The sequence below is a fragment of the Dendroctonus ponderosae genome, unplaced genomic scaffold, assembly GCF_020466585.1.
Source record: "Dendroctonus ponderosae isolate FM_Combo_2020 unplaced genomic scaffold, Dpon_F_20191213v2 Dpon_F_20191213_1, whole genome shotgun sequence".
Classification (NCBI taxonomy): domain Eukaryota; kingdom Metazoa; phylum Arthropoda; class Insecta; order Coleoptera; family Curculionidae; genus Dendroctonus; species Dendroctonus ponderosae.
The window spans coordinates 15,509,522-15,523,969 of record NW_026017110.1 but is presented as its reverse complement, the minus strand read 5'-3'; the positions used below and the strand labels follow the sequence as shown (position 1 = coordinate 15,523,969).

Below are 14,448 nucleotides of genomic sequence, written 5' to 3'. Positions count from 1 at the left end.
GGATTTTAATTCCCATAAACTTTTTACCGCCTCATTCACATAGAAACGATTAGTTACCCAAAATCAGAGTGAAACTCTTATACAGAATGAAACCAAGCTCAAATGTTTATAGCAAAAAAATCATTGAAAACCTACAGTAAAATTCAATAATGTATAATGGGTATTGTAAGTGGGAAAACCACTGAGAAGATCTGATAAAAACCCAAACGACTAAAATATCACCCGCATTATCCAGAAAATTACAAATGAAGAACGCAAGCAATCAAGAAAATCACTGTAATAGCACAGAATGCTTGGGGTAAAATTGAACTCACAATTGAGCAGGAATGATCCTACAGATTATTTCATTGAAACGTAGCAATTTCATTTGTTCGCTAGTTGTAAAAATTATTTAAAAAAATGAAATTCTCAACTATTTGAAAAAAGTAATAAACAATTGTCGTTTTGTTGGTTTGAGGTCGACATCGTCTTTATGTTATCGGAACAGTTCCAAATCTTTTGTCGACTTTTAATGCAAGGTTTGAAAAGCTTCAAATAAAATTATTTGGTAAATAGGCTTGGTTAGATGGAGCGCGTCTTTATTTTTATTCGGTGGAAAGTGCGAAAACTACGCTGGACGAATACGAATAGGCGACAAATGTCGCAATATATCGAATTGAAATCCAGGGCTTCGGGCACAATTTTCTATTCCGAAGTCTGTTACGTTTTAAAGTTGAGTAATAAATTCCATCGAAGAGGATTCACTAATCGAATTATTAGGAATACAGTTTATTTCTGTGCATGTGCGACCAGAGAACTCTAGTCCTTACCGAAGTATATTTATAGTAAAAAATATTTTTCCATCTATATAAAACTCGTAGCGAAAAGCAAATCTTCACTCATAAACGGAATTTAGATTATTTTGAATTGTTATCGCTTCTAAATAATTGATAAGGTCTGCTCAATTCCAAATCGCGTTCAAAAGTAATCAATATTGCGCAGATATAAAATCACGCTTACTTCGGATCATATAAAACCACCACTAATAACGCCGCACCAAACAGTGACCCTTTTAGGTCACTTTCTGTGGATTTGCTGCTTTGGTTTGACCATTTTGGTTCAGTTCTGTTATAGAATCTCAAGTCTACAAACAAAGTCATGTTCGTTTAAGTCTTATTACAAGTGAAATTAATATGGACAATATTTCATAGTTCGCCTCTGTTTTTAACAATAGATGTGCTCATGATATAGTTTAACGTATGACACTCAAAAAATTGTTATATTTCTAGCTTCTGGTCGCTCATCCAAAAGAGGATTTGTTATCCATTTCTTAACTCTGATTTGTTCAATACCTCGTCAACTGTATCTCCCTACTATTTATTTCCGAAAATTTTCAGGTAGAATGCAATGTATATCCTTAATTACATCTAAGCGCAAGCAACGTAGACAATTAATAATGCGGAACCCCTCAGCATTGTTCGATAAATTAGTGGCCCTATTAAAAATAGTTCGTGTATCTGCAAAAGCTAAATCATGGCAATTACTTCGCCAACTTCGCAATAGGGTTCGAGAGGCTTTATTATTAATATGACAGGCGAATATATATGGATCGTGTGCTTGAAAGATGCTTCTGTAACCAATAATTTAGCACATTTGATGTTAAATATTTGCAATAGTTTTAGTATCGCGTCGATGTTGTTAATGAGATAATTCTGTTGTTCAGTAAATTTGAGTAGCGTGTTAATTAAGTTTGAATCAAAATATTAATTAGCCGTTTAACGGATCTGCTAAATAGCAGTTTATTTTGACGTTTTAAATATTACATTTGTAGCTGCCTATGAAAATCTTTGCAAATATAAGCGAAATTTCGCTAAAAGATTTTATTTAAACTGATATCTAGAAAGTCAGATGAAGTTCCCTAAAGAATTATGTATTCCCAGCCAAAATTTTTTGACCGACTAGAAAATGAAATTTGGGCACTCCATCTTGTTCCCCAGTTTCTCCCGCACGTATTCTTTTCACCCTCTTTTAGTGCGAAAGTTTTCTTTATATTCCCATTTCGCCAAGCCATCCCGTTCATTACAGTTGCTATTCTTTCGCTTCGTGTGAAAAATCAGGAATGTGTAGTGCCGAGACGGTCTTAGATTATCCTAATTGATTTAGGTCTCCTTTTTAAACTACCGGCCTAAAGTGATGAGAAAAGTATAAGACGGCTTAACTAGGATATATGTGACGGTAGCGCCCACTCCCAACTGAATGATTTAATCATTAATCCCAAAGTCCATATTTAGCTTTTTTCTGCAAACGCGGATAATTGGAACCGAAAATGTTCTAACGAAACGTGTATCATATTCATCATATTCAGAAAATATTTTCAGAAAAAAAATTAACTTGTGTAAACCCTTAACTGTAACGCACGGCTATTTGTCGCGGTTGACTCGAGAGACAATGAAAGTTATCCCGGCTCGTCTCTAACACTTTTAAAGCAGCTTATCGAAAATAAATTTCTGTAAACAAAACAATTGCTCATGAGGTCTGGTTCGCCCCAAAGACGGTTTCGCCAACTGTTAACAATGCTTTTATTTCGTGTTTAAGGTCGTGGGAATCATCGGTTGGCGAGGCTTCAGTGTTTGTGAGGTTGCAAGAATTAAATAAATATTATGCTATTGAGAGGATTATTGTATTCTACCGGAATTACGACAGCCTTGGGTAGAAAAGTAGTTAAAAAGAAGTTTTCTCGTATAATTGTGCGAACAGGAAATAATGCTTGGAATTGAATTACTATGTTAAATAACTTCAATATTTATATGCATTTTAAATAATTTAATATTTCTTCACTGCAGTTTCTACTTAGAAACCAAACTAAGATTGCAAAATTGAAGACCCCGTTTGTTCTACTCGTTAGTGATTTTTAAATTGGGCAAAAGTCGAAGTTTCATTTTTACGTATAGTTTTATAAGTATGTACAAGTTGAGAACGATGAAAGTCACATCTCTTGTTAAAATAATACGCATCGCTTGACATTTAATGCACCCGGTAAGCGGCGAGATCAAAAGATGAGCATGAAATGCACGAATACCATGCAGAATACATTTAGAGGGTCCTTTCAGGATTTCGACTTCAGATGATCTATGGAAGTGCTGCTTTCAGTTTCAAAACTAGTTTTATTCAGCCAGTGCCTAAATAGTTTCGTAATCAAGTACTTTAACGGACGAATAAAAATGTGTTTTGATAAATTAAAGTATTTAAAACTTTGAGCAGCTGAAATCATAAAGTTGCTAAACAGTTAGAGAAATAGCCTGAAGTGCAAGACATTGCTTGCGGTATCTTTGATAAGTGAATCTATAAGCTCCAAAACAGCTTCAGCTTCGCTAGTAACGTTCAATGAAAAAGAAGTTCGAAATATTCTGTCCTTCGTACAAAGTCAATCAAAAACGGTATGAAGAGGTCGTCGTATTCCGAGGTGCTAAGTTGATTGACCTCCACATGTTTAAAAAAAATTGTGGCAAAAAAATTATAAACAAAGTATCCAGAGAGATGTATTAAAAAGCAATCATTTTCGAAATCCAAAGTTAAAGAAAGCAATTAAAATTAGAAACAAGTATTTTTAGCAAAATCTGCGATATTCGTTTAACCGAACTCTTAAGAATATTTCTATTGGACCATCAAAATGAAGCGACGTAAATAAAGTGTCATACAAACTTTTTAGAATTCTCTTTTACTGTATGTGTAATTTTACTCGTTAAAAAAATAATTACAGGGCGATTGATCGCGATCTGTTTTAGACTGAGAACTTTTCAAAATTAAAATAGCCCCTAAAAATTGATCCAAACAGGTAAAAAAAACACATGTTATCGCAATTTAAACTTAAATTATAAAGAAATGTTTATGAAATTATAACAGTTCATCAGACCAAATAAGCGCAAAAGTTTTCTCTCGTTAGGGAAGCCCTGACTGTTGTAAGAGAGCATGTTAGATGTGCCTTCTTTATGAAATAGTGAACTACATTTACCAACCATGAGTGTCCCATAAAAATGATGTAGATCGTTGTAAACTGTTGATAGAAACTATAGTCAACTTGTTGATAATTAAACGGTGTTTAGGTAGATGTTTAAGTTTTTTTTTTTATTTTCCAGGTGAGTACAGCGATTCGTGCGCATCAAGCCACAACTCTAAGTGTAAGTAAAGCAATGCTGCTCAGAGCTGTACTAGACTACCAGGGCTGCATTTCGACTTTCGCAGAAGTGCCCGTGCCTGTTGATCATGGAGTCATCTTTCAAAATGAAGCGGTAGGCTCGCAATAATACTTTAGCAATGTGCTGTACATATCAACGCTTTTCTCTCTGCCCACGTTCAACACAAGGCCCCCAGAACCTACAGCCTTTTTTCTTACTACTTGCACCTGCAATTATGCATTATCGTTACCTAATAGTCTCCTCCATAAACCAATATGTGGTTATATAGTATATTGCACAATTCATCATCATGCACTTAAGGACCATATTGAAGGACAAGAATATCGATTTCCTTTGTAATAATATTCTAAACTACGGCACATAGCTTATGGGAGATGTGAGAGGACTGCTAATTGATTAATAATTGAGCGGCGCCTATAAAGATTCACTAATTCACGAAATAGCTAACTTAAAGATTTAGATTCAGCTCTGACGATAAATTAAAGCAGCTAAATTTAGCAAATGCTACTTTTATATACGACCACTTTTTCCTAACAAAATCAAAGATAGGATATCGTTGGATAAAAAGCAGTTAATATCAGTCCTGGACCGTGATGAAGGTCGCAAAATAAATATCTTTTTAATAATATTAAACAGTGAAGAGCACTGACGGATTGTCTGGCAGAACGACACTGTCCCAAGTCTAATACCATAAATTATAAATGCACCGCTCCAGGATGTGTGTGCAAGGGATGATTGATTGTGTTTCCACCGAATGCGCTCTTTCTGGCTTTTGGTCAACAATGGTCGGATTTTACGTGAAAACTTCGATTCATTTGAATAACTATAACAGTAGTTCACAATTTTTATTTTAACTATACAATTTTTAAAGCGACATTTTTCTTTGAGTTGTTAGTTTAGAAAATTTAATTACGGAACAAAATCGTGAAATGGTAGTTAATTGCAACCTCGCTTCTATTGACTGGAATTTCACTCTATTAGGAAACTTAAAAATTCAGTTAGTAAGCTAAAACTTACGGTTTTTGAAAAAAATGCCTTCTTGCATCAGACACTATTTTTATCTAAGGGATTATAAGTATAACTTTGAATTTTTTCGGTGCGACATTTTTAACTTTGAAAACACAAAAAGTTTAAATATTTGCTTCAATCTATTCCATAGAACGTTTTTCATATTTATGTCTAGGGCTTTTGTGGGCTGAAATGAAAGTATATATTGTCATTACGCGTTATATTCAACATTTAGAGAAATTATGGTTCTTACCGGCATCAGGCAACCATTCGGAATTTCTTCATTGTAATTGTAATAATACTTTCAAATATATTTTATTGCAATTGTTACTTATTTAATACCGTGAAGTGAATCATACGCACCAAATTCAAAAGATAATTTAATTGGAAAAAACTCAAGCAATCCTTTTGTAACACGGTCTATTTTATCGATTTAATTAATGACGACGACTTTACCGAGTTTTATATTAATAAGCAACAAGCCTTAAAATTCAATAATGCAGAAAGTTATGAAAATAACAACACAGCACAAATCATCTTACAGGAAATAATTTGGAAATTTTAAACCGAACGCTGAAATAACACGAATTATGTCCAAAATCTAACAACAGAGTGACTGATTATTAAGTAGTGTTAATATCACTTCATGCCAAGACCTGCTGTTTAGCTTTACCTTAAATACATTCCCGGGACTAATGTCTTCACCATGTTAAGATTATTTTCCAATGATCCGTGAGTGAGTGTTTTCAAAAAGTTTTAAGATCTTAATTTCCTGCTAATTATTGACGACGACCAGGAATCTTTGAAAAGTGAACCTGGCTTTTAAAAACTGTCTAAATCAAGACAAAAAAAATTATAACTGATAACAGGATAAAATAAATTGCCGATTTTCGTTAATAGGTGCTATATTCCTCAGTTTCGAATTTATTGTATTTTTTGTGCCAAGGGTTTTCACTTTATTTTTAGTATATTTAAAAATATCCTCTGTTAGCTGTTATAAAACAGCGGTAATTCGAAGAAGATGTATCAATATTTGCAGGCTTTTGAACTTCCCTTTTGTAAATTTCTGAAAAATTTGTCCTAAAAAATTCCCAAAAATATGCTTTAAAATGTAATAATTGTATTCTCAAGCATTTTCAGCCTAGATTTAGCCTAGCAATTCCAAAATCACATTAAAAAATGTGCAAAACAGTGAACATGTGACGCCACATTTTAGTTTCAAACCTCTTTAACACCACAATTTTGCTCAAATTTTCAAATTCCAGAAAAACCTCTTCGTATAAAAAATATTCGAAATTTAGCCTACAACATCAACTCCACTTCTTGTCTCCAAACAATTCGATTATTGTATTATTTCAATTAGCCCACATTTAAAAAGCACTTAAACATTCTTGAGAAAATTTGTTCCAGCCAACTCCCCGGTAACAAATTGCAAATAAGCCGAAAGCTATTTTACGTTCGTGAGGTAAATACACTTCCCCAAACATGTTTGATGTCGTTTAGAGTCAATTAATTTTCGCAAAAGCTGCAAGAAGCTAAGAGGCAAAAAATAACAACACCAAGGGCTTTAGATAGCATTCAGAAACATCGTCGAAAATTAGAGATTCGTTGTTCCAGTTTTTTGTCACAGTGCTTGAAGGTTCTTATCATTCAAACACTGGTTGATTAATTGATTAGTCTGTTCTGGCCTGAAGATTTTGATCACGAATAATTGAATTTGATGTAGCAAGATTAGAGTCTGAATCTGAAATAAAACTGCAAAATCTTATATAAGAATACCAGAGAAAGGCTAGAAATTACTCGAAGTAATAAGCCATATGTGCATCGGAAATTTAGTATTTTATTGCCGTGAAATATTTCATAATGTGCAAACCCATTGACTTTGACCTAAAAGTATCGCAATTAGCTTTCCTTGTACCTTTATAACCGGATTTTAATTACCTTCTGGCAGCGTAATATTCGAAGAAAATTAATTGAGTTTAAGCAACGTCAACAAGTGTACAAAACATGTTTATATTAATGAACTCAGGATAGCTTCCGACCTGTTTCCAATTTGCTAACTGACTTTGCTCTCACTCCTGTTGCAGCTGATCATAATTTCCGGAACAGTGAACCTTGATAAATATTGGTTCGTTTAACCTCCTAATAATACTTAATTAAAGCAGCAGTGAATGAAAATTTTCCGGAAGGTTTTTCCGTTTAATATGCACAACCCATAGGAAACTGAAGTAGATGTTAAACATCCTTTAACGTGAGATTTGCTTATATTTCGAATATGTATTTGAGCAAATTTCTTGTCTATTCCTACTCTATCAACAATTTACCACTGGTAGCAAATATAATTTATAAATGCCCCATAGCGAAAAAGTTGAATATTTTCTTATTCAAATAATCGGGATCTACAAGTAAACTGCCTAGCGAAATATTCGACAATTTTAGATTGAACAAGACACAGCGATATTAAATGATAAGTCCCCTTCTAATACAATATTTAATGGCAATGCTTAGAAATTTAACCACACAATTAATCTCCCTAAAACAAAAAGAAAAACCCTCCTCATTGATAAATTGTTTTGCTTATTGTAGGAAACTTTTGTCAGAGTATTCTGAATAATGGTATATTAGCAAAAGCGCTCTGCTCATGATTTCCAAAGAAAATTTTAACTTGTTCCAAGTATAAGAATGATAGATAGTTTTTATCCGCAAATGATCATTTGAGTGAAACGAATGTTACCGAAGAAGACGCAATGTTGCAAACTTGACCATTTTCCAACAAGAGGATTTGAAGTCACTTTAATATTATGTTAAACCTGCTGTCGGTTCAAGGTTTTGTCTATCGATTTGTTCGGTTAATTGGTATTCAGCGGCAACGTTCCACCACTTAATGGTCTCTAAACAACTTTGCTGCTTGCTTTTACGTCTTTAATTTTAACGAACAGAGATTTTACGTGATTCAATATTATACCAAAATACTTCTGCTTTGTTTCGAACTAGAACGCTATCAGCAATGTTCATTTAAAATGTGTTTATTTTGTAAGTACTTTTAGTTTCAACTATTTGGATTCGTTTAGTATAGAACTAATTCTTAAGTTGGTGATAAACAAAACGAAATAACTGGCGAAATAGAAGATGATTTTGACGTAAAATGGCCAAGTTCGATGAGAGTACCTGTTGAGAGTTTGAGGAAAAAGCCCGATACAGACATAATGTAGTATTTAAATAAAGTGAGAGTGAAAAATTGCCAAAGTCGGAAGTAATCCCAGGAATGCTTCCGATAGCGAAATTATCAACCTGCCTCCCTTCGTCAGAATTAATGATTGCGTCTGTATTAGATGACGCTAAGTGGGGTTTTGACTGATTATCAAATTTTAGGGAGGATAATACATTTTTATTATGATCGAGTGGATTGCTGGCTTCGGAAGAACTACTCAGATTGGTGGTTTTTTCAGTTAGGTATACAGCTTTGCTAACTAAAGCTCTATTCAAATTTCCAATTTTTCTAACAACCTTTTAAGGGTAGAATTACTCTCCACTTTTCCTTAAAATTGCGGTTTTCATTGGCTAGTTTTCGCATTTTTTTATTATTCAGGGTTTCTAATTTCAAAATAGCAAAGTAGTTAATATTGTATTAATTGGGATACACATTTTCAGGAATCTATTTTTTACGCTTCTGCACATGGTTGTGAATCGCATTGTATAATTCATGTTCCCACAATGAATATTAGCACTTAAATCGAGAGCGTTCATATGGAACGTTTCCCTCAATTATGTTCTGTTTTATGAATCACGTTCCATGGAACGCTTATGGAATATTATTTGGGGCATTGAAATATTATTTTCACATACAGTGGTGCCACACAGAATTCCATGCCAAATCTACGATTTATTAATTGATTGAAAAAATCGCATTTCATCTGAGGAAAAAGTGAACAGTCTTAACAAGGGACTGAGAATGCTGAAAGTTCAAGAAAAACCTCCCATTTCTGCTTCCTATTATTCGCTGTTATTTTGCAGAGCCTAGAGGTATGAATTTAATGAAAATATTCTCTAAAAGCTCCTTTGGTTCGCATAAATCTGATAGTCACCAAACGCCTTTGGTTCACATCAAAAACATGCACTTGATTTTCTTTCTTTGACAACATAACCACTGTGTCCATTCTTATTTTAGAATCGTCTTTAAAATCGTTTGGAGCCGGTCGAAAAAAGGCATGGCTCTAAATCGTGACAGATGCCGAGGAGCCAACAAGTGGTCGAAATTATTTATGGCTTTTATTTGTGAGCCGTAGCCAATTAAATAAAATCCTCGGTTTTTGATTCATCATTGGTTCTTCTAGTTCCATGATTCATGTTCTGGGTTTTTCTTCTCTTTATTTATTAACAATTAATATTGTTAAAGTTGAGCATATGGAACTACCAAAAAGGTGTGTTTGTAATATAATGTATAATGTGTTTCATATTTGTTAATCGAGCAAAAGCTAACACATACTTCATATGTGATTGAATGGGGGAGAAGAGATCTGTCTTTGGGATAGGAGAGTGAGAAATCGGATTAAGTCGCGCACTATTTAAGAAGCCCACATATTGACGTACTTATTAAATGCCCAAATAAAGATTTAACTTTGTAAACTTTGTAACGATAAAATATATTTCTAACACGATATTTGTGATATCGACCATTCACTCTCAACATTCTTTATCGAAACATTGCGCGTTGTGACGTTGGGCTTCTTTAGGCCTAAATACAAAAGCGATATTTTTTATAACTGTTTTTTTAAAGGGACTGTTTCAATGGCTTTCAAACACGATCTAAATAGTATGTTTAAAGATGTTAACAAAATATGATTGAATTTTTGAACCAGAATAAAATTCGGAAATTGATAGTCGGAAATTGAAGTTTGCTTTTTGCACTATTTTTGTTATTAAATATAACAGAATTTTCTCGTTAAATTTGCGTTAAGTTGCACCAACAAAATAATCTATTTAAAATTATAGACAAAACATATTTCTTGAAAAGGATTTAAGGGCGACAATTGACACTAATTTAGTGTTTGGTGTGCTTATTTAATACATTAGCTCTTTAAAAAATGATCCAATACTAGCGCAAATCAGACGCAAAACAACATGAGCCTACATGCAATATATGCAAATCGATAAATCTGTATCAAATAAAGTCTAGAAAATTTCCCAAATCCCAAATCAAACGCTTTGAAGTCAGTAAGCCTCAATTATGCCGCTATATTGGACCCCCGCCTAATCCAATCACATAAAAATAATTTCATAGCAAATTCCACTTTGGGGCTGTAGAGACATGTTTCATCAAACTTAGCTGATTAAACTTTCGATCTAAACCGTTAAACAAGTTCATAACTTGCCGACCTAGCCTGAAATTGACGGCTTCGGCATTTTTTGCTCTCAGCAATTTAAATTAAAGGAATAGAGACCGGGATCATAATTTATATAGTAAATGTTAATCCCAGTTCTCTTAAGTGTAAAATTACTTCTCGGAATTCACATTTTGATATTTGTGTTTAAAGCGTTTCAGAGCGGATCTGAACAATTTTATCTTCAACAGTGAGTTTGTTGTATTCTGATAAGAAACAAATTCATTGAACTATTTTAATGGGTCATTGTTCCGAAGGCAACTAAACTCGGTATATCAAACAGAAGGAATGTCTGGTAACAAAACGAGCGCAGTATATTTCCCTATGACTTGAAGCATTTGTTAATTACCCGGGCGCAACACAAAACGTACAATTAGCCTAAGACACTGTAAATTCCAACACAGAAGATTCATAATAGTTTAACGAACTTTGCTCTCAATTAAACTAGGTGGGTATTTTATCACGACTATAAAGTAATTTTGCGCAAACTTCCCTCCGAGTAATTTATCTCGTCTGATTAGTTTTTCTTGAAATTAATTGCTTCAATTGTTTTTCTCATTTTACCTCTGCATATTCATCTTGGCCGAATTTCACTTTAAAAGTGCTTTTTCTTATACAGCTTCGATTATCTTGAAAATTTTCCACTAGGGTGGCGCGATGGGATTTAGATTTTTTTCCAAATTAATATACGATAGTTAAAATCTGTTTTGGGATTGTTGTCATCAAATAACTCATATTACACGAACCATGATTCATCTATATAAAGCACTCCGAGTGGTAGAAGATTAAAAAGAAATGCCATAATTCTCTTACAACCACTAGTTGCCTTCCTTGGCCTGTTGCTGCCAAGAACTATTGCTAGCTGCTGATTTACTACACGCCAATAAGCCGTGGCGAAAGCACAATTGAACGTTTAATCGATTAGCGCTGAATAAGAATTGAATTTCTTTCATTGTTAGGGAAATGGTATACAATGTGTTGCCGAGAGGCTCATAAATCATGTCTCGGATGGGCCGTTCTCAGCAAATCGTCAAACGCGACTCGTAACAACGGAATATGGTAAAAGTTGAGTTTTTAAATCGACGCAACAAGTTTTTTTTATATAATTGAGTTTGTGTTTCTTGCTGCTGCAGAACTTTTGCCAAGTGCGTCAACAATTCGATTCAGGAAATTTGCAAAAGTTGATTAATAAGATTAGTTAGATTAAAACATACGTAAAGTTATTCAAATTTGGGGTTTGGACCTTTAAGGAGTTTTTCAAGATCCATTATCCTTTTAAATACATATACTTTTAAACAAAACTTTAAATTATTTGTAGTTTGTCTACTTCATAATATGTTTTTATACAGACTTCTTAATCGAAAATGAAGCAAAGTTGGGCAAACTGATTTTTGCAGCCAGATTTTAAGTTGCAGAGTTATCATTCTCAAATATATAATAATTGTTGAAATGGAAAAAAAAAAACATTTTTCTTAGACATAATTACTAAGTTATTAATAACACGTTTTATTTACGTACTGCAAGCAAATGCATAGGGCGCTGGTGCACGGGCAAAGTTGAATTTCTACCTGCCATTCTTGAAGTGATTGGGACCGCTTAAACAATGTTGAGAACTCCCTGAACTGGAACTTGGGAAGTTCAATTTCTACCTGTAGTACGAAGAAATTATTCTACTAATGATTGGGAACGCCTAAAAAGTTGTGAGAACTTCTGAACTTTGTAGAGGATATTTATATTACAGCAGAAAAATAGTGCTGATAATTATTTAACATGTAGCTGTTAGCATGTGATGTAAAATAATTTTCGCGAATTTGTCACACTCATTCAATTAGAACCTTGTTTGCCTACTTAAAAGCACAAAATTTTCTAACATTTATTTAACAAACGAAATATGAAGCTCATGAAGATCATGAAATCCATGCAATTACAAATTTCAACAGAATCAATGAGACCGTTGAAGGCAGGAAAGGAAAGGAAATGTGAAAAGCGAAAGTTATTCTTTAGCGGGAATGGACCAACGCTGTAAGAGATCTTTGGCTGAGGATTTGTAATGGATCAAGCATGCTCTAATCGCACGCAAGATTTGACTTTAGTGCCATTCGTTATACGTGCATAAAATAAAACATATTTCTCGAATTTTTTTCAAGCAAAATAGATGGCGTCTAGTTTATAATTGGTTTCAGCACTAAATGTGGTAATCGACATGTTTAATTCTAATGTTCTTTCTTACCCAAGACATTTGACTCGTATTAATATCTAGAAATACATAAAACGATATTCAGACAAACAAAAGCACAGACATTTTTTTTGAAACCACTGGGATCAGCTGAAAACAGCACATTGATAAATCTCCAATTTTAGAAATAATCTGACTAACAAATTTTAATAGAAAGGTTGTAGTTGTAACAAAGAAGTTTTTTAGGTATCAATTTAAATGTTCCTTCCAAAACTTCGTCAATAAAGTGGTACGAAATCAACGAAATATTAACAGAAATTGTATCGAATTTAATGGGTAAAATATGGAAACTATTATATATTATCACACAGGAAGGAGATTTAGCTTTAGGAGATCAACGTGAGACTGTGAATATTGTAATGAAATTCAAATGTTAAAATAATGTGTGATTGAATGCTACTATCAAACGTACGAAAAACTGTGTGTGTGAGTTTCATGTTGAAGGTTGTTTCCTCTATTCATGAAAATCTATATTTTTTATGTTGCTTGCAAACTACCAGTAATAACTAATACATATACATTTATGCACCCGCCTTCAGTGAGTTTAGTCCAATACTAAAAGTGGTACATAAGTTGGGACTTTTGGTTGTCAACTTCAGTATAAAACGATTCTACTCCCTCACTGAAGATATGAGGAAATTATTCAAAAAAACAGGCTTTGCAAATTCTTGGTTTTTATACCAAAAATGTTCAGTTCAGGTAATAATTAATTTTAAATTGTAAATTATAGATTTGTAATAGAAAGTTATGTAATTAAACTGCCGCTCTTTTATGTCATTATTAACTTTGGCCAAATGATGCATATTCATTTATTAATCACTACAAAAATTAATATTTGCATTTGCTGAAATAAAATACGTAAATATATGACAATGTAAACAAGTTATAGCAAATTAATCAATTGCCAAATATTTACAATGTTTGCTTGGATGAAATTGCTGATCTAATGTGAAATCAATTTAAGGTAAAATGCTGATAATGCGCCTGCTAGGAACCTCTAGGAGCCGTCCGATTGATCATATGCTCCTTAAACATCAAAGGCAACCGTATAATATAACGAACGGGTCTCGTGTTACACATCATTATAAACTTCAGTGAGGTGCGTGCGGTAATTTTATTTGAAGAACGTTTAGATCTCGAAAGAGTGGATCCCTAAGTGTTTTGGCACCCCAAGTTTGGAAAACTTCCGGCAAAACGGAGAACAACGCACAAATGCAAATTAATATTAACAAAGCAACGGCTTGGTCTGCTTCCCCGAAATGAGGCTTTATTTTCATAATTAGTTTAGTTATAAGTGATTTTACATAAACGGAGAACTAGAGCGTGACAAAGGGTTTATCCAAACGTTAGTTGGGTACCGCTTGGGGACTGCTACAAGATTTGGCTTTATCCAGATTAATTTAATGCCTTGCAACATCTTAGGCCGCTTAGGTAACATATTGAATGGTATTTAATGAACATGGCAAAATGGAAACAAATACAAATTTTTGGGCTGCTGAAAATTGCTCGAAAATATTCATATCGGGTATAATCAGGTGAGATTGTTGATTTAAACAAAATATAATGTATGCTTAAAGATTAAGAAGTCAGCACTATATTTTCCAAAAATCCCGTACTTTTACAACACACAGCATATGGGAAACAAATC

At 33.5% G+C, this 14,448-nt stretch overlaps 1 protein-coding gene across 10 annotated transcripts in view; it reads left to right on the top strand.

Moving 5' to 3' along the window:
• Positions 1-14,448, top strand: part of LOC109541487 (CUGBP Elav-like family member 4) — a 350,630-nt gene that overhangs the window by 200,292 nt on the left and 135,890 nt on the right. For 9 of the 10 annotated variants that reach the window (XM_048661829.1, XM_048661814.1, XM_048661825.1 and 6 more), the window contains exon 1: positions 4,114-4,268. The exons of the other annotated variant lie outside the window; for it this stretch is intronic. In XM_048661829.1, the coding sequence (XP_048517786.1) occupies positions 4,170-4,268 (99 nt within the window). In that variant the 5' untranslated portion in view covers positions 4,114-4,169. Of the gene's footprint in view, positions 1-4,113; positions 4,269-14,448 lie in introns of those variants that run through there. 10 annotated transcript variants of the gene reach the window in all.